At 51.7% G+C, this 20,869-nt stretch overlaps 9 protein-coding genes across 11 annotated transcripts; 4 read left to right on the forward strand and 5 right to left on the reverse strand.

Annotated features, from left to right (window-relative positions):
- Positions 1 to 56: 56 nt before the first annotated feature.
- On the forward strand, positions 57 to 4,405 carry PV10_07794 (uncharacterized protein). Its single transcript, XM_016372735.1, has one exon. It carries the CDS (start codon positions 134 to 136, stop codon positions 4,031 to 4,033), a length of 3,900 nt encoding a protein of 1,299 aa, XP_016222067.1. The 5' UTR covers positions 57 to 133; the 3' UTR covers positions 4,034 to 4,405.
- PV10_07795 (uncharacterized protein) lies at positions 4,361 to 4,867 on the reverse strand (the record flags this gene model as incomplete). The annotated part of the gene is made up of 1 exon (XM_016372736.1): positions 4,361 to 4,867. One exon carries the CDS (start codon positions 4,865 to 4,867, stop codon positions 4,361 to 4,363), a length of 507 nt encoding a protein of 168 aa, XP_016222068.1.
- Positions 4,868 to 5,810: 943 nt separating this feature from the next.
- Positions 5,811 to 8,458, reverse strand: PV10_07796. 2 transcript variants are annotated; one of them, XM_016372737.1, is made up of 2 exons: positions 6,759 to 8,458; positions 5,811 to 6,616 (listed from the first exon to the last, which is right to left on the reverse strand). In XM_016372737.1, exons 1-2 carry the CDS (start codon positions 8,288 to 8,290, stop codon positions 6,031 to 6,033), a joined length of 2,118 nt encoding a protein of 705 aa, XP_016222069.1. In that variant the 5' UTR covers positions 8,291 to 8,458; the 3' UTR covers positions 5,811 to 6,030. The 2 variants fall into 2 exon arrangements, with proteins under 2 accessions (XP_016222069.1, XP_016222070.1); XM_016372738.1 differs by having other exon boundaries at positions 5,811 to 6,639.
- A 266-nt stretch (positions 8,459 to 8,724) lies between these two features.
- On the reverse strand, positions 8,725 to 11,267 carry PV10_07797 (uncharacterized protein). Its single transcript, XM_016372739.1, has one exon. It carries the CDS (start codon positions 10,690 to 10,692, stop codon positions 9,052 to 9,054), a length of 1,641 nt encoding a protein of 546 aa, XP_016222071.1. The 5' UTR covers positions 10,693 to 11,267; the 3' UTR covers positions 8,725 to 9,051.
- A 621-nt stretch (positions 11,268 to 11,888) lies between these two features.
- On the reverse strand, positions 11,889 to 13,679 carry PV10_07798. Of its 2 annotated transcripts, XM_016372740.1 has the most exons (3): positions 13,545 to 13,679; positions 13,317 to 13,492; positions 11,889 to 13,252 (listed from the first exon to the last, which is right to left on the reverse strand). In XM_016372740.1, the coding sequence occupies exons 1-3, from the start codon at positions 13,587 to 13,589 to the stop codon at positions 12,802 to 12,804; spliced, it is 672 nt and encodes a 223-aa protein (XP_016222072.1). In that variant the 5' UTR covers positions 13,590 to 13,679; the 3' UTR covers positions 11,889 to 12,801. The 2 variants fall into 2 exon arrangements, with proteins under 2 accessions (XP_016222072.1, XP_016222073.1); XM_016372741.1 differs by having other exon boundaries at positions 13,317 to 13,679.
- A 100-nt stretch (positions 13,680 to 13,779) lies between these two features.
- Positions 13,780 to 15,062, reverse strand: PV10_07799 (60S ribosomal protein). The gene is made up of 3 exons (XM_016372742.1): positions 14,651 to 15,062; positions 14,440 to 14,594; positions 13,780 to 14,356 (listed from the first exon to the last, which is right to left on the reverse strand). The coding sequence occupies exons 1-3, from the start codon at positions 14,724 to 14,726 to the stop codon at positions 14,258 to 14,260; spliced, it is 330 nt and encodes a 109-aa protein (XP_016222074.1). The 5' UTR covers positions 14,727 to 15,062; the 3' UTR covers positions 13,780 to 14,257.
- Positions 15,063 to 15,317: 255 nt separating this feature from the next.
- On the forward strand, positions 15,318 to 17,696 carry PV10_07800 (uncharacterized protein). Its single transcript, XM_016372743.1, has 2 exons — positions 15,318 to 16,257; positions 16,310 to 17,696. Exons 1-2 carry the CDS (start codon positions 15,648 to 15,650, stop codon positions 17,563 to 17,565), a joined length of 1,866 nt encoding a protein of 621 aa, XP_016222075.1. The 5' UTR covers positions 15,318 to 15,647; the 3' UTR covers positions 17,566 to 17,696.
- A 662-nt stretch (positions 17,697 to 18,358) lies between these two features.
- On the forward strand, positions 18,359 to 19,300 carry PV10_07801 (uncharacterized protein; the record flags this gene model as incomplete). Its single annotated transcript, XM_016372744.1, has 1 exon — positions 18,359 to 19,300. One exon carries the CDS (start codon positions 18,359 to 18,361, stop codon positions 19,298 to 19,300), a length of 942 nt encoding a protein of 313 aa, XP_016222076.1.
- Positions 19,301 to 19,825: 525 nt separating this feature from the next.
- On the forward strand, positions 19,826 to 20,761 carry PV10_07802 (uncharacterized protein; the record flags this gene model as incomplete). Its single annotated transcript, XM_016372745.1, has 3 exons — positions 19,826 to 19,838; positions 19,879 to 20,103; positions 20,154 to 20,761. 3 exons carry the CDS (start codon positions 19,826 to 19,828, stop codon positions 20,759 to 20,761), a joined length of 846 nt encoding a protein of 281 aa, XP_016222077.1.
- Between the last annotated feature and the right edge of the window lie 108 nt (positions 20,762 to 20,869).

Here is a 20,869-nt window from a genome sequence, read left to right on the forward strand (position 1 = left end):
TTGACTCTCTCCTTCGCCTTCAATTCTGTGTATATTCTGTCAACCTAATTTCTCACCAGGGGGAAACCTGCTCATCCCACATCTCACCCTCTCTCTCCCCAAATGCTTGCCATTGATTGCTTGACTCCTTGTCATGCATTATGCGCAGCCGACAAGCAAGTCCGGGACCCACGATGACCACGTCCCCGAACCCCACGACTCCAAGTTCTCTCGAGCCTCAAAGATATCGGCCGACCTAGGTTTCCACGTCCCAGATCACTTTTTATCCGATATCATCCCTCTACCCGACCCGAAACTTGACTACGTAGCCCATCACGCGCAACGTGATCGAACGCTACGTTTGCTCATCCGACGTTACACAAACCAAGTTCAGTATGGCTGCAGGAATGTCAATTGCGCCACCCCGACATGCCTAAGCTACAGAAAGAGGAACTGTGCAAGTCCCTTGAGACGGTACACTGATGTGTCTGCCCGTGCCTTGGCCTGCCATTTGATCGATGACTTTGTAAAGTCTGGAGCCGATGCCCGCGGTGGCTTGTGCCAGAACGACCCGGTGGTGCCCTGGTATGAAGATCCTGCATTGTCTAAAAAGAGACGGAGCAATGTCGAGAGGCATGCGCGCCTCCCTAGCAATGCCTCTGAGAACGGTCATGCAGCAAAGTCATTTCCTTCATCCAACACCCATCGTCTTAAGGACACCCGGAAGCTTTCGCCCTTAACCGAACACCCCATGCGGAGATCCAGCCAGGAGGACATTGTCCAGGCAGGAAGACGACTACGCAACCCAGACATGTCTACTGGCGCAACCCGGCTCAATATGGATCATGCTTCTGATCCCCTGAGTCTGCCAGCCGACGACCTGAAAGAACTCGATACATCGACTCTTGATACCCTGCGCCACGCCCAATCTTTTGATCATGCCACGATTTCGCCTCCTGCAAAAACAAAGGATCTTGCCTCCTTCACTCAGACACTTTTTGACTTGCTACCTCTACGAATGCTTAATTGGCTACCCAGCGTTAAACCGATGGCTACACAACAACCTCCCCAATCGCACGAGCACACCTCTGCCCAATCCTCAATCGGGGGCGCTGAAGACAAGGCTCCCACACATGACTTAAAACAGGCCAATGTTGATGAAACTCAACCATGCAAACTTCAAGCCAAGCAGCACGAGTTAGCCCCCACAATGACTGCCGCCTGTCCACCGACGTATACCCTTCGAAACCTCGAATTCGGCCACCTTGTGTGGCTACAATCATTTACCAAGTCCTCGAGCTCGCAGGGAACATATGATCGACAAGTTCTTCCTTTTCTTCAGCAGAGTCTCATCTACTGTTTGAGTGACCCGGAAAGATTAGTCACGACTGTCAAAACCTTGCAGGCCACTTATGGACGATCCACGCAATCAACCCGACCTGACGACCTCAACCAAGTTGAGGAAGTGAGCCAAGGGGATATCGACCCTACGCCTAGCAAAGATGCCCCTAAGTCGCTACTCCGTCGCTCTCTCCCCACCCCATGGCCGGCATTCAAGTCCTCAACAAGGACCGAAGTCAAGTCGCTGGTAAAGTCTCTTGCTCATCTGGACCAACTAGAACAGCGGGATTTGGTCATCAACAGCATATTTACTGCACTGCAGTATTCGTATGCTCTTCCCACTTGGCTACAAAAAAGCACCCGCTTGAGTAGTCCTGCTTGCAGTACCGGCGGTGATCGGTCGCCCAAACCAGCAAAGCGTTTCAACCTTGATAATGCGACGAAATCTGCGAGCTTGGACATCTTGCACAACATTTTGTCGCAAGATATTGAGAATCCACGGCCCGCACTGAAAGATATTCAGGTCTGCGAGTTGTGTTTAGTGGGGTTGATGACAATCGCCTCGTTGATAACAGCTGACAACTACTGGGCTCACAAGTTCACCTTTACTCAGCTCAGAATTCTCCGCAATAAAGATCGTGCTCATTCGCACTGGCCCAAGCTGGCGAACAGAGGTCCCGAAAGTTATAGCACAGATGTCTTACGGTTTGCCGGTCTCATGATCAGATCTATCGATACATTTGATGATTGGAATATTCTGCGCTTACTCAAGGCAGTCATGGATGTCATCAGTCATCGACTCACAGTGTCCAAGTGGGCCGCCGCCGTCAAGGGCGCGAATTTGCCAAAAGAGAGAAAGACAACAATTGTCGATCTTCTAGTTGCACGCCTAGACAGAGTTGCTCTGACAGATGATGAGAGTGACTATGGCGACTCGCTTAGCTGGATGGGAACCGCCATTGTTGAGATGGTTAGAACGGTTATGCTGAGAATCTGGGATCGGAAACCCGTCATTCAGCGTGCTGGCTCAGTCAGCGGCGCCCTGGAACTCTTGGCCGGTATCTACAGGGCTCGATTGTCGTTGAACTTGGACGAACAAGTCTTCACAATGCCTTTCATTGCCGACAGTTTTGACGATATTGCTATGCCAAATGACTGGTTGGCGTTTCGACCCGACACTCGGCAGACACACTTGCTGTCCTTCTCTTTCCTCTTCGAGCCGGCGACACTGGTCAAATATTTCCGAGCCATCAACGTTGAAATCATGCGCAAATCACATGAGCAGGCTACCCTCGTTTATACTGAAACTAGGCATTTCATGTCGGCCTCATCCATCCCGTTGTACGGCGGAAAAGAGATTCTTTCGCATCTACGCCCCCACATGGCAAAATATTTCGTCCTCACGATTCGGCGGGACGACATCTTGAAAGATGCAATCGATCAAATTTGGCACAGGGAACGCATGGAGTTATTGAGACCCCTACGCGTCCGGCTAGGCCAAAATGAAGGGGAAGACGGCTTAGATCATGGCGGTGTGCAACAAGAGTTCTTTCGCGTGGTGTTTGCGGAAGCTTTAGACAAAAACTTGGGCATGTTCACCATCGACGATACCACTAGGATGGCATGGTTTCAGCCTGGCTCCCTGGAACCGCTCTACAGCTTCGAAGCCTTGGGCGTTCTCATGTCCGTGGCTGTCTACAACGGTATCACAATCCCTGTCACCTTTCCTCTGGCATTCTATCGCAAACTGCTCAATCTCAAGGCCAAAAGTCTTGATCATATCTCTGACGGCTGGCCAGAATTGACCAAAGGTTTGAGGACGCTACTAGAATGGTCAGATGGGGATGTAGGTGATGTGATTGCGCGGACATACGAATTCAGCTACGAGGTATATGGAAGCGCTGTCACTATCGATTTATCGCGTGTTGGGCGTGAGGATCCTTGGCCGCAGTTGCATGGTGTAAATGGCACCAGCGCCCTCAAGAAGCGAACTAAATCTACTTCTTTTGAACTTCCACCTCCTACAAACCGATTCGGACCCACGCCTCATCTGTCTCCTCCTCACCAATGCACTCTTGACACTGGGCTGGCTCATGTTTCCCGGGCTGCTTCACTGAACCTCAAAGGCTGTGGCACTCCTAACAGTCTCGAAGAGTCAGACATGCCGACATCTCCACAAGATGATGAGGCGCCACTTGTGACGAACGCAAATCGCGAACAGTACGTTCTCGATTACATATACTGGCTCGTTCACAAATCCGTTGCTCCCCAGTTTACTGCCTTTGCCCGAGGGTTTTACACATGTCTGGACCGCAATGCTTTGAGCATCTTCACTCCTGAAGCACTCAAGCTGGTGATCGAAGGGCATTCGAAAATCGATATCAACGAGCTGGAGCGCACAGCGACTTATGACGACTTTGAACGGGACTCGGAATACATGCACTGGTTTTGGGCCATTGTCCGCAACATGTCACCCGAACAGCACAAACATCTGCTCGAGTTTGTGACCGCAAGTGATCGTGTTCCCGTCAATGGTCTGGGCAGTGTGACGTTTGTGATCCAGAAAAATGGCGACGGTGATGTGGATGGGAGGCTGCCGAGTAGTAGTACCTGTTACGGCCGCCTGCTGTTGCCGGTGTACAGACAGCGGGCGGTCTTGGAAGAGAAACTGACCAAAGCCATAGAGAATCATGTAGGCTTTGGCATTTTGTGATGCAGAATCAGGAAGAAAATTCCGTGGTTCCTTTTGCAACCAATGGCTGCGCCTTGGAGATGGAAATGCAGACTCAGTGGCCTTTCACTCGCTAGGTCTGGTCATACACTGAGTGCGAGTGAACTAGTATAGAGTGGGCTCTGGTGGAGACCTGTGGCTTTTGTTTTGTTTAATGAAGGAATGAACTAGCTCAGCCTCGTTTTTCTCACTGCTAGGGTTGTTCTCCGACCGAGTGATATTGGACGTGGTGACTTTCTTGAACATTCGAGGTTTTGTGGGGCAGTCTTCTGTGAAAGTAGAAGCCACTCCGTCGAGATTCGGGCAGAACTAATCCTTCTGGTTCATCAACACCCAGAAGACAATAGTGGTGATCAACATTGCCCCGCTCACAACAACGGCAATCCAACCAACGGCCAGGCTGTAAGCAGCAATGCTTAAGCTAAGAAAGACAAAGGCAAGACACACAAGGAGCATCAGCCAGAGACCGGCCCCGAGCACCACGATACCAAACACGACACCTCTCTCGCCAGCAGTGCGAGTGCCTGCGCCACCGCGCCAGGATTTGTACCCTCTTTCGAAGGCGTCCTTGACATGATGGCGCTGGAACGTCAGTGCCATAGAGGTGAGGGTCGCCAAGGCCAGTGAGAGGACGAAGAAGAGCCAGGCCAGCGAGATAAAGGTCTGCAGCTCCGAGTAATAGCGACGAGGACCGCCGTAGATGCCCACCGCCGTAGTGAAGGTGATGAGTCCTCCAAAGCCGGACAACATGTAGATCCCAGGCAGCAGAGTCTCGAGCCAGCGCAGACCAGCAGGGTCATGCGGATCAGATGCCATTTCGAATCGTTGCATTGGCTTCTGTTGAGGAAACGAAGGAATGAGGTAAGGGGTATAGATTCAGCTGTTCCTGGCGATGGTGCAAGTATTTGTATCGTCTGGTCATGAACTCACGATGGCTTGGTAACAGGATTGATGTTCAGGTGTCGCAAGAAATCGAGCAAGACCATGAACTGTGGAATTATAGACAGCAATAGAGATTCTCGAGAGCAGATGGCGTGGTCATGATTGTTCTTGGGGTCGGGCACGACCACCGTACGTGAGATAGGCCAGGAGCGACCATCTCGCCTCATGTGACACGCTGGGTTGCGGCAGATTTGCGTTTCCCTGGTGCAAAAAGAAGTCCTTTCAATAGGACGTGGTCTTAAGCTGGAGTTTTGCTCGTTTGGGTAGAATACGAAACCGGTTTCTTTCGGGCGCGCTGCCCAATATAAGCCCGAACAGACTAGGTATCGTACAATGCTTGACACTTTGCGTTTCGAGACGGTCTGGCAGGGGCCGAGATAGGCGTTCGTTTACTGGCTGCTGGGTGACTCCCTTTAGAGCCTGAAAACAGAGACGAATCCGGGCAGACAAAGGAGTCCCTGTTAAAGAACCTCACGCAGGCAGGCAGTTCGTGGTGTACAAGATAGTGAATGATAGCCTGGACATACCCGATTACCAAGGACTCTGGGTTCAGTATGATCCACATCTCTGCGATAATAATCGAGAATTGTGCGGACAAGATCAGGGTTTGGATAATCACTACTTACGGCAGTCTTGATGAGGTGAGTTTTATTTTGTTGTATTGCTGAATCCTTCCTACCTACTATATCTCTCTCTACATACTGTACATTCCTGAGGTGAGTGCCACAAGTCCAATGTACTGTAAGTTCATGTTGCAGATATCCCGCCTTTATCTCCAAATGAATCATATCGCAAAGTCAAGCGCACAGCTACCCAAATACTCTGGCATTGTATAAGTGCCCAAGGGAGCCCAAGTGTAGGCATTTAGAAAGTGAGATCAAAGGCAATCATCGACTGATCTAGGTATTCACGAAGTTAGTGCGACAGCGAGTCATGCACAGTCTTCGTTTGGCATTAACAGGAAACCTTGGAAGCCAATCCATTTACGCGTCCAGAAATGCATCGTGCACGTATTACACAAGAAAAGCAACGTGAAATCAATAAATCGCCCTCCCTTCGTCCCATCGTCGAACGTCGGTTATACCGCTGCCGTCGTCGGGACCAACGCCAACCGCAGAACCAGCGTTCTGAATGAGTCCACCAGATCTTCGACCTTCCAAACCTGGAGCGAGATCAAGAGGTCCAATCCACTCCCACACTCGACTCCATTCCCCTGTTTTGCCACCTTCGCGGGTTGACGCTCTCACATTAGAATTGCCTTCGACAACCTTCCTCACATTCTGCCATACCCTCTCTCGCTCATTCGGACTAAACACGTTTCGAAGTACATCGTCCCTCAGCTGGCCCACACTAATGTATGGCTCTGAAGTCCGACCGTCCTCCTTCAAGGCAGCCTGTGTCGCAAGACGATCCAACGTCGTGGCTACCAGTCCCGGGATTTGAGCCGTAGCCCGCTTCCGGGCGTCGGCTTGACTGTACAAGTATGTTCCCGCTCCAACGATGACAATCAAAAGTCCAAGAGGGATTCGATTGTGCGAAATGGTTCGAAGAACCGATTTTCGGATGGCACAGGAGAATGGGAGTCGGGCGAGAGAGGAGCTGCTAAGGAATCGGGTTCCAGATCTGCAAGGGAAGAAATTGGGACACTTGGTCAGTCAGTGAATCGCAAATGAGATTGGCGCTGGGCTTGAGATGACAGGAACACCAACTGCGGACGTGGGAAACGACAGGGATGAGAACAAAACTGCTTGAGTGAACAACTTACCCGTCGTGAGTAACATCAACCTCGTCTCTTTTGAGAACATTTCCCAATGCGCCTTCCCACAGGGCGTCAAAATCCTGGTCAGTCATCCCCTTTCTTCGCTGCTTGGCGATGGTCTTCTTGAGTTCTTCATCCGAGATTTCAAGCTTCGCTGAGCTAGATGAAGCGACGGGCTGTTCTACTTCTATTGACCCGGTGCCGATCGACTGTGCATTAGGCACTTCCCCTCCGCACTCATATGCTGCTCTCCGCTGACGCAGCTCCTCGATTGCCTTGTTTGCCACAGCTTCAATCTTCCTCTCTTTCTCGCTGTCGGGTTCACATGTTGGAGGAATAGGAATCAACCCGTTCAGCGACAGTGGGTGCGGTTTAAGGACGAAGTCGCTTTCACATTCCGCTACCATGTTCGGTGAGCAGTAAGCATGCTGAGGACACGGTTCGCAGCTTGGCTGCAGGTCGTGGACCCAAGGTGGGACTTGAGGGTAGTTGGCCAAGGACCATTGAGCGTCACCGACGTCGCAGTAACCAATGTTGATCTTCTCTTGCCTGTACCAGCCAGCCGCCGCAGCGAGCACTGTGGTGAGAAATGCAAATGGTGCAGCCTTGACAACTTTGTTGGTCGCCTTTTTCTTGGGTCTACGCACCAATTGCGATCTGCGACCGGGCACAACTTGTCCATTTCTCTCTTGCTCCGCTAGCTCCTGACTCTCCTCGGCCGTGAATTCCTCGGTCACTGGAACATAGTCATCAGACTTGAGTCTGGAGATGGGAAACTCTACCGAAGTGTGTTGTGGCGATGCACTTTCTTGCTTGATGATGGGAGAGCTGGTTTGTCGACGTTTGGAAGGGCTCTTGTTGGTGGAGGTGGAGGCGCCTAGGGACTTTCTGCTGCGAGATGAGGAGGACAATCGCTTGGAGGTAGTTGTAGGACTGGAGCCGGACTGGAAAGGATTGTCATCTGAGAATGGACTAGTTCCTGTCTCCAGAGACTCTCTTTTCAACCTCGCATCCGGCTCATCAAGTGTAACAGCTGGTGCCAGTACGGCTTGCGCGGGTGCACTTTTGCGAGACTTGCGTACCGTAGTTTCCACATCAGGCTCTGTGTCTGAAGCGCGTGGCGTCCTCGTCGCCCGTCGGCTGGGTGTTTTTGATCTCCGAGAGGTAGATGGTGTTGCAGTTGTCGAGGTCGATGACCCCGCAAGGTCAGACTTTGATTTTCGGCTGCGCGGGGTTTTGGGACCAGGAGGAGGCATCAGCTGTCGATCGAGCCCGCCTTCATCGTCCGCGGTACTATCCTGACTGCTGGGAACATCTGTGATGCCTCGACTAGTCCGACGAACCCGATCCTGCGCCTTAAGCAACTTTTTGGCTTGTGGTAAAAGGTCATGCTGTATCACTTCAACCAATTGACCCTTCTTAGCTGAGGAGGGGAAATCGATATCGTGCTTGACCAGGATATTGCGCAGCTTGGGGACGGTGAGGCTATTCAGGTCGTAGCCTGGTTGGAGATAGGCTAGGTCATCTTCGTCGGCCATGGCGACCACCCACAGGTATGGAAGGCTGTTGCGATTGAAAGTCGCGGGAGCGTCGCCGGTCAGAGGCGGGAAACCAAAGGCGCTGAGGTGGTCGTAAGACGAATGGCAAGACAGGGTAACAATGACGACGTCGCAGGTTGCCAGTTTATTCTGCACCGCCTGAGTGTCGAAGAAGAAGACACTGAATGTAAACAAAGAAAGCAAGGAAACCCCACTGCGGCGATGCCTGAAATCAGCCAATCACAGAGACCATGGACCAGTCATGTGACTGTGATATCCACGTGATAAATGGCGGTCTTGGCAAATGTGGCGAACTCGAATGACGTATTTCATACAAACCGATCGGCAGAGAGAGGAGGGGCGAACGTGAACGAGAGTGACGAGATACAAGGAACGAGTTGCACGAAAGAGGGGTGTGATGATGTTTACACCACGGATGAAGTCAGTGGACTGAGACTTCTCATGACAGAAGTCCGTACCATGGTGCTTCGACTCAATTGAGGCGATCTAACTAGTAGATTGTTACCTAGATGACGGAGAATACTGTTCAAGTTCTATGCCCCTTCAAATGCACCCGTCTTGATCATGACTCGACGACATAAACACCACTGATAGACAATAAAACCGTGTCCGAGTCGTTAAATGATGCCTGTTCATACAGTCGTAAAGTGCTGCAACAGCGATAAATGCCCAAAATGTGAAGTGTGAGAGGTGTGTCGCGTTACCCATGTGCGATGCAGGTCGTGCCCGAAATAGATCATTTATACCTCTCCCCATGCCCCTCCACTGGCGAGAATGGAAGTCCCCGAATTGACGCTACCTCCAATGTCCCAGTAGTTCCGGCTCGAGCTGCTCCTGGCGAGAGATGCCTTCCTGCTGCTGAGTACACTTTCGCTCGCGCAACTACTTTGAGGTCGCCGCAGACTGGCCCGAGAATCTTTCCTCGTCCTCACGGGGGACCGATGAGCTCGGGCAACTAGTGGATGATGCTGGCGGATAATGGCAGCCCGTGTCGCAGCATCTTCCACCACCTGCTGTGCTGCTTGCTGAGGCGGTGCTGCAGTTGATGACCTAGGGACGAACCGGTCTTTCAGATAGCGGAAAACCATCTTAAGGTCCAGTTCCCGCTCCCAATACGCACGCTCCTTCTGTAGATTCATGGCTGATTCAAGAGGAGAGGTTGTTGGTGATGGTTCTTCTTCGAATCCCCAGTTCTCGGCATGCGCAACGTCACGGACGGTTGGGGGGAAATTGGGCGTGAGAGCTGAAGCGGCTGTTTCTCTTGTGGAGACGCGAGCCGCTTCTGCCATCTCAGGTGTTGTCGAGGTTTGGGGAGCCAATGAGACAGGCATGCCTGCATAGTCAGGGCTGCTGGAATATGAAGTAAATGCGCCAGGATGGGGGGTAAGCTGATGAACGTATACACCGAGCTCCCGGGCTATCCGCTGCAGTAACCGATCCCTCCATGAGTCGTCGCTCGTCTGTCCCTCTGGTCCTTGTTCGAGGATGGTTGGTAATGTGCCACCAGATGACGGGGGTCGACTTTCCACGTCTTCTGGCAGGCTCTCCCCGAAAATAACCGAGAGCAAAGGCTCGTCAATGCCGACAACGTCCCTGATGAACCTCCTAGTGATGCGGCGCCAGAATGGCTCGTCTTCAGCAGTTTCTCCTTCAGACATTGGTAGATAACTGCTCTGCTTCGGCGTCGAAGCAAGCAGATCGTCATTCAATGACATGAAGGACTCCTGATTCGAAGAGACCCGAGAGCCTCGGCGAAAACGACGCCGTGTTTCTCTTTCTACCTCTTCCATCAAAGCCTGACTCTGTTCCAGTCGCCATTTTTCTATTCGCATTCTCTTCTCCTCGTTGGCTTGAGCCTCCATCTCATCAATGGTGTCGAGTCGTCGCTGGATGCTTGAAGGTCGACGATGGAAGCCATCGTGTTTTCTTTTTGGGTTGAATTGTTCGTGCTGCCAGAGTTGTTCCAGTACTGGTGGGCTTGACGCAGGAAACGTCCCCAAACCATCATGGGCAGGTAGAAGGGGACCTTGAGTCTGATGTGAAGTGGAGGGGTATAAAGGGGGGTCTCTGAACGCATGCAAGCCATCGTCCAGGCTATCGAGATCGCCATCTTCTGTGGCCTCGTCTTCCAACACCGAAGAACCAAGCCGACCTGACCTTGCAGCCGTATTCAGTGACGCCTCGCTGGCTCTGACCGAAAGGCCAATGGTATGATCTGTACCAGTGCGAGTAATGGTTGACTCTGCGGTGGATGGTGTGAAAAGCACCCATTCTTGAGAGTCTTCGATGGTAGAGTGAACTTGAGAAGTTGAGGATGCATTTTGTGATCGTGGTTGGCTGATGACAATGGGACGCGGGGCAGCGGATTGTTGGAAAGCCATGGCTCCCAACTGGATCTTGCCAAACAAATGTGAGGACTATCGGGCGACGAGTAGGAAATAGCGGCGATCAAAGTAATTAGAAGCTCGTCGCGAGAGTTGAAGGGCGGTAGGATGGCTGGAAACTGAGCCGAATCAAGGAGTGAGTCAGTTGTCCACCTTATCACAATTGCTTGCCTATTGTAAAGAAGCAGAGTGCATTAGGATGAGAATTAGAGACGGAGTGCCAGCTCCTATGGGTGCAGGATAACAAGGTCGTGTCAAAATCGACGGTGAGAGTTGACTGTGATAGATGATGATGGTGACAGGGTCGAGGATGGACGTTGAGGACAGACGGAGGGCGTACGGCGTTTTGGGGAGTCGGAAAGCGATAGTCCACAGGTGGAACTGTCACACGGACAAAGTCGATGGGTGGGGATGATAAAGACGGAACTCTAAATGTCGCGGTGATCTCAACCGCCTTGGAACAAAGAGGTCCAAGTTTCCAACTCAGCAGCTCGAACTGAAGTGGAAAGAATAGAGAAAAGGACGAGGCTCAAGACACAAAGGAATAATGAGATGTTGAGGATGAGTTGATGCCATTCAGGTCTCAGTCAGGGGGGGTGGGATGGATATCGCTCCATCTGTTATCTTGTAACCGGTTGGCGGCGCCTTAGTCGTGTCGATATGACAAGGATTAATCAGGAATATGGTGACACGTCGCGAGGCCCAGGTCCGGCTGAGCTAGCACTGGGTGACTGGACAGTCTGGCAGCCTTTCTCTAATTAATCTCATTCGACCGACATCGCAAGCAAATCCTAATAATTATTACATCAACCCTGGTTGCATCCGGCGCCTTACGGATCTCAAGCGGATATTTGTCAGATTTTCAACTGACATGACAATATTGATCCTTTTGAGCCAAGCAGGAGTCATCTTGAAAGCATCTTCGCATACAAATATACTATTCAGCTTTTCGAAAGTGGGAAAGCGGGATAAGCAACCATCAAAGGGCCAACAAAAAGCAACATGGGGCAACAAAGTGATTTGATCATGAGCGACTCGCATTCTCAATAATTAGAATGCTGCACGGACAGCCGGGGCGAATAGGCAATGGCCCGAAGGTGCCCCGACACCTAATTTGGGCGTGGGTACGGGCGCGGGCGTGGTCACCCCCAACATCAACATGAAGGAGCCTGAACCTTCAAGGCCTGAAGAGGCATGAATGACCTATAGGCTATAAGTGCTACCTAATGGAAGCCGAGGGGCCTCTACGTTAGACTAATTCTCCCGCTGACCCGTAGATTGCATGGCATGGGCAATGACGGAGGGCACGTCATGCTTCCCAAGTGGCACTCTAAACAGATCGAACGCAAACCTCTAATGTCGGTTAGCAGCTGTGACCATAGGCAAGCCTGCGCTGCCTACTAATATCGTTATCGTTGGAGCCTGAAGGGGTTTGAGAACCTTGTGGCTTTGCGCCTATCTTTGGGCAGGCTGACCCCCACAGCGCCTGGGTTTGCTATCCGCTAGCTGTACATATGCATCATCTTCAAGTTTCGTCCTCGTGGCCATTGACCTCATCGAGATAATCATAATCAGTAAATGACATCGCTGCTACTCGACATGAATTTCTCATGCTAGCACTTGGGCCTTTGCCTTCTCGTTTTGGAAAGGCATCTTCCCTCACGCCATTGCCGTTCGAATCATGTCACAACCAACCTCTCATGTACACCCATCTGGCTCATCAGATTGTGGCGTGCATGAAAGCAGATATCACACAGTGGAACAACATACAGCACGCCTTGTCATCACCTGTGTTTCTTTAGCAGGATAGTTGTATCAATTTCTCAGTGGTACATCATTGTAGTCTAGACTACTTTTGCACATCCTCCGACACAGTCCTTAGGGAGAGAATCTTCGAATCTGGTACATCCTGGAATTGAACTTGATGGTAAGCATGACTTCGTTGTGTGATAGTCTCCTCGAGCCAGCGCATCACTATCAATGGGGTGATGACCGACTTCATTGTTGCGCTATCTAGTCCCATCGTACCACCCCATGCCTGCCAATCTGTCCTGGCGCGATCTCTCACTCCCATAATTTCATCAGAATCAAGGTCGTGCTGAAAATCTATGCCTCGCTGGCGGTCTCGTAGGCACCGGGGAATCGCTTGATGTTCTGCTCGATGCTTCCCTTGTTCCTCAAGAACTGGACATATGCACCATCAATCAAGACGCGGCCTTCCTGCTTCAGCTTGACATACTCGTCACGTCGCAGGGGAGTGAAGCCCCAGTTCTTGCTGACGATGATCTTCTGGCGACCGGGGAACTTGTACATGGATCGGCGAAGGGCTTCAATGGCTGTGGCTCGGTGGGCATCTCGGGTGCGGACAGAAAGGAGAATTTGACCAATGTTGACACGAGCAACAGTACCGTTGGGCTTACCCCAAGCACCTCTCATTCCAGTTTGAAGTCTATCAGCGCCGGCGCAAGACAACATCTTGTTGATGCGCACAACGTGATAGGGGTGGGCTCGAACACGAAGATGGAAGCCTTCCTTTCCGGCAATCTTGACAAGATACCTGGTTGAGATCTGTTAGCTACGCCACTCCTCCAATGCTTGATGGTTGTGGGTTTGTCACATACTTGTTGGCGCAGATGCGGGCGGCTTCGAGGGCCTCAGAGCTCAGCTGTTCATATTCGTTCGAAACCATGTGGACACAGAGGGGGAACTCGTCGACATTGGCGCGCTTTCTTCCAAGATCGAAAATACGAATCTTGGGATCAGGGACACCACGGTTGAATCGTGACTTAGGGTAGGGCTATTACTCGTTAGTTCATCAGCACATAAATGCCGATATCATCATTCCTGACCTTGTTTTTGCAGTAGCGGTAACATCTTGCGGGTCTTCTGGCCATCTTGACGGTGTTGTAGATGGGTTTCGGTTTAGGTGGTGGTGATGGTGAAGAAGAGAGAATTGGAACAAGGCCAATTTATGAGGGGATCGTGGGCGGCGAAAGCCAAAGTGCATTTGTCAGAACACTGTTGTGTGGAAGATGGACAATGCTTGGCGTCTCACGTGAGTCATCCCATGTTCAAATGTGGCAACAAGGCCGAAAAACTGGCCATGTGAGCCAGCCAGTCGACCTGCATTTGATTGCTATCTACGAACTACATATGGATTTGAGCAATCGAGCCATGCCGAGTAAGAGAAGCCATGACTCGTGCGGTCAGCTCAGACGAGCAGTACGAACCATATGTTCCCGGCCGCTCATTTGAAGTCGCAAGATACGAATCTTCCTACAGAATGAAAAACATCGAGCAGTGAAGAAAGTAGACGCATGGTGTTGGAATTGCCTGCATTGAATTCGCTACAAACGGTGAACAAGCTCACCCTTCCGATGCAAGAGCGCTCGGGACATTCCTCTGAGATAGTGGAAGTGTTGCAACCCATGACTAGGTCTCGGCCCACAGGCCTTCCCGATTGCTTGGAGTTGGATCTGACGCGAGGAGTTGCATCCCGCAATCCGTACTCGCCATGCATTGATCAAGCTGGCTGAACGTAGAAGCACGCCATGGGATGCGTCTATGCAACGGTACCGCTGAGGATATCGGAGTCACCGGCGTCGAGAACGGCCAAAGTTGAGCATCGGTAGAGCTTTCCGCAGGCAGTGCCGAGTTCGATCTGATAGACAGAAAAGGTCAGCTGCTTGTCCCTCCAAAGCCCGAACAAGGCTTCTTCGCAGGGGCTTGTTATTTTCCACTTACGTTGTTTCCAGCGAAATGATGAACATTTGTCTTTGCCAGCATGGAGTAGTACTCGAGTTCCGACTTTCGCAGGGGAGGAGTGTTGCCAGCAATGATCACCAGCTTGGCCTTGCCAGATCTGAGGGTTTTCAAAGTCGATTTGTAGCCGAGTGTGACTGGCAGCCACGTTAGCAACAATGTTGAAATTAACGATTTCAGATTGTCCACTGACCTTTGCCAGACTTCATCACAAGCGCCAGGCGCGAGTTGATGCTGTCGGCCGTCTTCTTTGACTTTTTGGGTGCCATCGCTGCGCGCTACTTGTTCAAGTAGAAAATAGTTGAGTGCGCTCCGGTCGAGGAATTTGGGTGTGAGAAGACGAGGGAAGGATAACGCAACCAGCAGTATTTTCGAATTTTGGTCGGATGTGGCCAGTGGAGTGGGTCTCCCAGCCTTGGCATATGTCGGGTTGACTCACGTGACGGGTGCAGTCCCCTTACGGTGGAGGAAATGCGGTGATGATGCAGTATGGCAGACCATTACTACAAACCTGGTATGTGCTCACTACACGATGGTCCTAGAGCATTGGATAGCCGGTTGATGGCGCAGGTGACACTGGTGAAGATTCTTTGAACCTGGCATTGTCAATGGCTGGCACCCTGAGACCATAGATAGTTGGTAACAGGTAGTAATTTATTCCTTTGGGGTCAAGGGTTCCAGCGAGATGGTTGAGATGGTTGAGACGTTTGAGTTTGGAGATGCGCCGTCTGGCGGCCGGGGGCGGGAGTCAGGGCCCAGGGCGCAATCCCCTTTGATCCAAGTGGCATGTGCACACACCTCGATTTGGATGTTATGTCCCAAGTCTGGGTTGCTCTCTCTGTTGATTGTCCCTATTCGCAATTAAACACCTTGTTTGAAAAACTCGACTTCATCACCTTCCCAATTTGCGTAGTAGACAGACAGAAAACGCATCGCAGGTCTCTAGGCAATTGGCAGTGTTTCTCTCCCTTCGTCACCGGACGTGACTCTTGAGGCGCAGGGGTCGAGCGAGCCAATGACATCGACGACTTCTATTTGATTTCGCCCTCTCGACTGCCACTTGCCCATCCTTCATTCTTATTATTTCTGGGTCGACTGCCGTTCTTTCATCTGCGGCCATAAGTTAAGCTTGTCCGACCGATGCACGCTACGCTATAGAATATCCTCTCTGCCCCTGAACCCATTCGACCATGTCCTCTCCAAGCGCAAAGAAACCTATATCCGGCCCTACCAATGGCACACCGAGTAGCCGCAACCACGGTGACAAAAGCCCGAATCGGCCTGCGATTGGCAGCGCGGTTCCGGCAAGCACTGGGCAGGGTCTCGCCCGCACTCCGTCGCTGCGACAAACTCGGCTTGCCAGGAAGCCAACTTCACGCACGAGCAGCACGTTCGTCGCGCCAGACAGTGAACAAGAAGATGAGGAGACCAAATCAGCCAATGCACAACTGATATCAGGCTTGAAGGAGCAGGTCGATCGTGCCGAACAGGCGTCGGAACAATACAGAAAGCAACTGGAAATCATGCAGCGACGGCTCGACGAAGCCGCGGCCGAGCAGACTACGGGAGAAGAACGAGACTATAAGCGGCAAACGGAGATCGACAGACTTCGCGCAGAGATAAGAGATTCGGCGCGTGAACGTCGCGAGCTCGAATCAACACATGAGCACGAACGCAAACTTTTTGAGCAAGAACGCGAGAGGCAGAGCAGCCGAGAGCTTGAGCTACAAGATAAAGTTCACCGGCTGACCGAGACGCTGCGCACGAAAGGGTTAGAGAGGAGTAGTGTCGATCGAGTTGGTAAGTTTCCGATTGTTTTGCCCTCCATGGATCAACTACTGATACCTGACAGCGTCGTTGCCTGAGAATGAGAACGAGGTCGACGATGAAAGTGGCGCGGCTGGGACATCGTCATCTTCAGCTATGGTCCAGGCTTTGCGGCAAAAGGACGCTGCGATCGAGAGCCTGCGACTGGAGCTGGCGGAAACGCAACTGAAAGTTGCGGAGCAGGAACAGTTGGGCGATGGACAGGTGCAGGGGTTGGAAAAAGCCATTATGGAGATCAAGATGCAAAATGCACGACTCATCGAGGAGAATGAAAGCTTTCAGGTGCTCTTGAGTGAGAAGACACTCAAAGGCGACTTCCTACGCGATCACAGTGGTGAAATGGCCGGCATGAGCTCACTTGCAGACGAGCTGGCCGGCACCGGAGAAGATACCGAGGGTCAGACTGACCCTGACCGGCGGCTTGAAGCTGAAGTACGAGCTTTGCGAGAAGAAAACAAGGCTTTGACTCTGTATGTGGATAAGATTGTCGGTCGAATCCTCCAACACGAAGGCTTTGAGCACATCATCACAGGGAGAGAGAATCTCCCTGAGCCACCCAGCAAACAGACTCCATCTGAGAAAGCTCTACCGGCTATACCGGATCACCAAGCCGCACCTGCAGCTGCCGCCACTACTGCCACAGGGGTTGCCAGCGGATTCTTGCAACGAGCTCGATCAGTAGTTTCACGACCAGGGGGAAGGGGCCGGCCCATGTCATATGCCCAGCCTACAGCGTCAACTCCTATGGTGCCATCCGCAAACGAAAACCCAGAAACGGCGCCCAGCATCCCCATGGGGCGATCACGACATCGTCGAGCGCGATCTGATCAGGCACAAACAGATCTGGGAGCGGCAGCGGTGGTGCATCAAATGAACCGAGGATCGCCGATGAGGACGGTGTCTGGAAACCCGTTGAGCCCTGGGATTCGCCCATTGAGCCCACAACAATCGCAAAATCGACAATCATACTTTGGAACTTCGAGTGCACGAGCGGTTTCAGGCTCTGGAGGCACCGGTGGTAGTTCAACCAACAGTGTCAACAGCGAACATAGTGAAGAGCAGCGATCTACGACCGAGGTCAGCTCCACGGGTCCCGGCAGTTCTCAGGGCCAGGGCCAGGGCCAGGGAAGCATCCCTGGGGCAGTGATTAAGCAGAACCAGCTCCGGCCATTGAGATTGGTCCAGGAGCAGACGGCCGAGGAAGAGGCCCAGAAACGGGCGAACCGGGGCAGTTGGATGGGCTGGCTGCGTGGAGGTTCAATTGAGGCGCAGAATGACTAGTATTCATTTATAGTCCGTCCTGGGGCATGACTGACGAACATGGATAGACCACGACTGCGAGGTAGACCTGTCAGTTTCCTGTTGAATAGAAGCGTCTGAGTCTTTTGGCGGACGCATTACAACTCTCTGAAGCCATGATTCATGTTGTATTGTCGTGAACGACGGGCCAATGTCCGGCGCAATAAAGTCAATCGCCCCGGGGGCCGCCGCGCTTAAAGTAATGGGTGACTCTCGTGGGAGACTAGGCCCGAGGGCCACCATTGCGAGTGTGTTTGGGGGTTGGGGAGGGTATTGGGACCCCCCTAAATCAGGAGGTTGCATCCCTCGCCAGACTGCCTAAGTTGGTGCCTACCAACCTACCTACCTACCTAGGTACCTTAGGTATGTGGGTAGGTAGGTTAGGGAGACAAGGTTTGCTGAATAATATAGTCATGGCCGTTCCTTCCATCGTTCTTCGTCCTGCGCCGGTCATGTCCGATTGATCCGACGTCCGACGTCCGATATCATTTTGAGTCATCATCAAATCACGAGTCCCCAACATTATAGATTTTAACAATTTTATATCAATCTTCTCTCCTGTCCCACTCCCTCTTTGCAATTCTCGCCACTGTCCTCCTTGTCAGCCCTGCTCGCCGAGTCTTGTCTTTGATCGCTTGTATCGTTCGTGGCCCCAATCAGGTCCGCATCTGGTTGCTGGTCCACAAGTGTTTGTTCCATTCATTTTTCTCCCCAGAGTGTGTTTGGTTGAAATAACATCTTTCGAGACAATCCCTGACCTCAACCTCCATCAAGGATGTCGACTGCCGTCATTCATCTCGTGCGACATGCTCAAGGCTTCCACAACCTCGGCCTCGAGTTCTCAGACCTGCTAGATCCGCTGTTGACACCTCTTGGCGAATCTCAATGTGCCCAACTTCGAGATGCACATTTCCCACCAGAACGACAACAGTCAATTAGTCTTGTTGCTGCGTCACCAATGTCCCGGACATTGCAGACCGCACATGCGACCTTTGTCTCAGCACTATCCAATGGCAAGTGTCACCCTCATATTCTTGCTATTCCCGATGCTCAAGAAACAACCGACTGGCCTTGTGACACTGGGAGTGATCTGCATGTGTTGAAAGACCGTGCAGCAGAGCGCAGCTGGCCGGTCGATCTTTCTCTCGTCTCTGAAGACTGGAATGTGAAGACAATCTCCAATCGCTATTCCCCCGCAGGCCCAGCTATTCAACGGCGCGCTCGCGATGCTCGAGCCCTTCTACGTGAAAAGGCTCGAGAATTGGCCAAACAGGGTGATGAGAATGTTGAGATTGTGCTTGTTGCTCATGGCGCATATATGCACTATATCTCGGACGACTGGGAGCACGCCGACAGATTCTTGTCTACAGGCTGGGAAAACTGCGAACACCGGACGTATACTTTTGAAAAGGACTTCATGACAGACGATGATCCTGAGGCGTTTCTGACCGAGACCATGGATTCACGCAGGAGAAGGGGCAAGGAGCACCCAATGTTCGACCACGATCAACAGGTGAGCTTGTGCCAGGAGATGATGGTGGCCTGGGAAGGTCAAGGTTGCCAAAACCCAATGAAGATACCAATCCCCTCCTCATTGCAGCTGGGCAATGCAGTCCCCTCGGGTAACTCAAAGAGCTTTGACCCATATGGGCAGGATACCGCCCCTCAAGGATCTAGCCATCAGGAGACTGGTACCGAGATTGAAGTAGAGGCCTAAATGTCATGATGGAAAAAGCGTACCACCGACATATCTCCCTGATCCGACTCACCTGGGCAGTATCAAGACTGCATTGGGCTGTTGTTACGCTTCTGTCATGGCCACCAAGGAAAATAGACATACATGGGTCGAGCCAAAACAGTATATATTCGACTCCCCAACTCCCTTTGTACATATCCTGACCTGATTCTCCTTGAGCATATCAACTGGATAGAACGCGTCAAAGGGGATAGTGACTTCCTCGGTAGGGGAGCCCTGTTCAGAACAATGTTCACTTTCAGAATTGAGGATTTGCTTCGGCCAACTGACCTTTTCGCTTCACACTCTCTATCCCACACTGGTTCCTTCCTGGTACAAGTCCAAACACGCGTGGTGGGTTTGATAGGGAAGGTGCCATGTGTGTCCGCCTTCAAACTCCCAAGGATTGTTGATTTTGCTTCTTCTTCACCATTTACCCAGTGCTCCCATAGCCATCAGACTCGAATCAGCAGCACGACACCATCATCAACTCGCGATCAGAACATCATGGAGGATCCAGGTTATTAAAGTCCTCCTTCCACCATCTCTTGCGTTAACAGGTGGACGAACAGTGACCGAGATTCGTGACCTTCTCCCTATCCTATACACTGAAGCTCCCGATGTCCAACGCAACGTCGTAGCAAACTATTTCACTTCAGATGCCTCTTTTACTAATCCATTCTTCCGGATTCAGGGATTCCCTGGCTCAATCTGGTCCATCCACATGATCTATCGGTGGTGCAAAGTCCTGAGTTCGCATCTCAAAGTTGGAGTGGAAAGTGTTGGTAGGCCACCTCGTCTGTCTCTTGCACCTTCTCATCTAACAGTCATATAGCATTCGACGAGGAAAACCTTCTGCTCTACGTCTCATTCCGCCAGAATATCAGGCTACGCTTTGTCCCCTTCTACAATTCTTCCGTCAAGCTCACTACGGTCCTTCAACTCAGCACACAGCCAGATCCGCAACCTACCTATGATGACCTAGCAATCATCCAGGACTTTGTCGGCACAGATACAATAGAGCTGATAGGGAGCGACGTCGTCAGCGCTTCCTCCCGCCCAAACCACACGAAGGGAAAGAATAAGAAGAAGCACATGGCGGCAACCCCAAACACTGCAAGGAAGCCATCAGGGTGGACTGGGGATCCATACAGTACGCTCCCATCAGCTGAAAATCCGCTTACTCCGCAGGGTCCACAGCCCAAGGTTAAGTACTTTATTCAATCGCAGAATGATGTCTATCAAACCGACGAGTGGGTCAAATTGTTGACACCTTGGGGCGTTGGCGCCTTTGTGGTCATCGTATTGCAGACATACCTCGCCATCTTTGGCATCCTCGGCACTTTGATGCACGAGTATGTGACTTGGGCAACACTGAAGTTCTCTTGGTCTTCAGACGAGACGGATGATCCTATCAAGCGCGAGGAACAGTTTGTTGAATAGATTCGAACGCCTCGCGTTGGCTCAACCTCGAAGGAAACTATTATGGTACCATACTGTGTCAATACGACCTGGCCGGGACTCAGGTTAGCCCATAATTTGGGGGTATTC

Source organism: Exophiala mesophila (assembly GCF_000836275.1).
Source record: "Exophiala mesophila strain CBS 40295 unplaced genomic scaffold supercont1.5, whole genome shotgun sequence".
In the NCBI taxonomy this organism is placed as follows: Eukaryota; Fungi; Ascomycota; class Eurotiomycetes; order Chaetothyriales; family Herpotrichiellaceae; genus Exophiala; species Exophiala mesophila.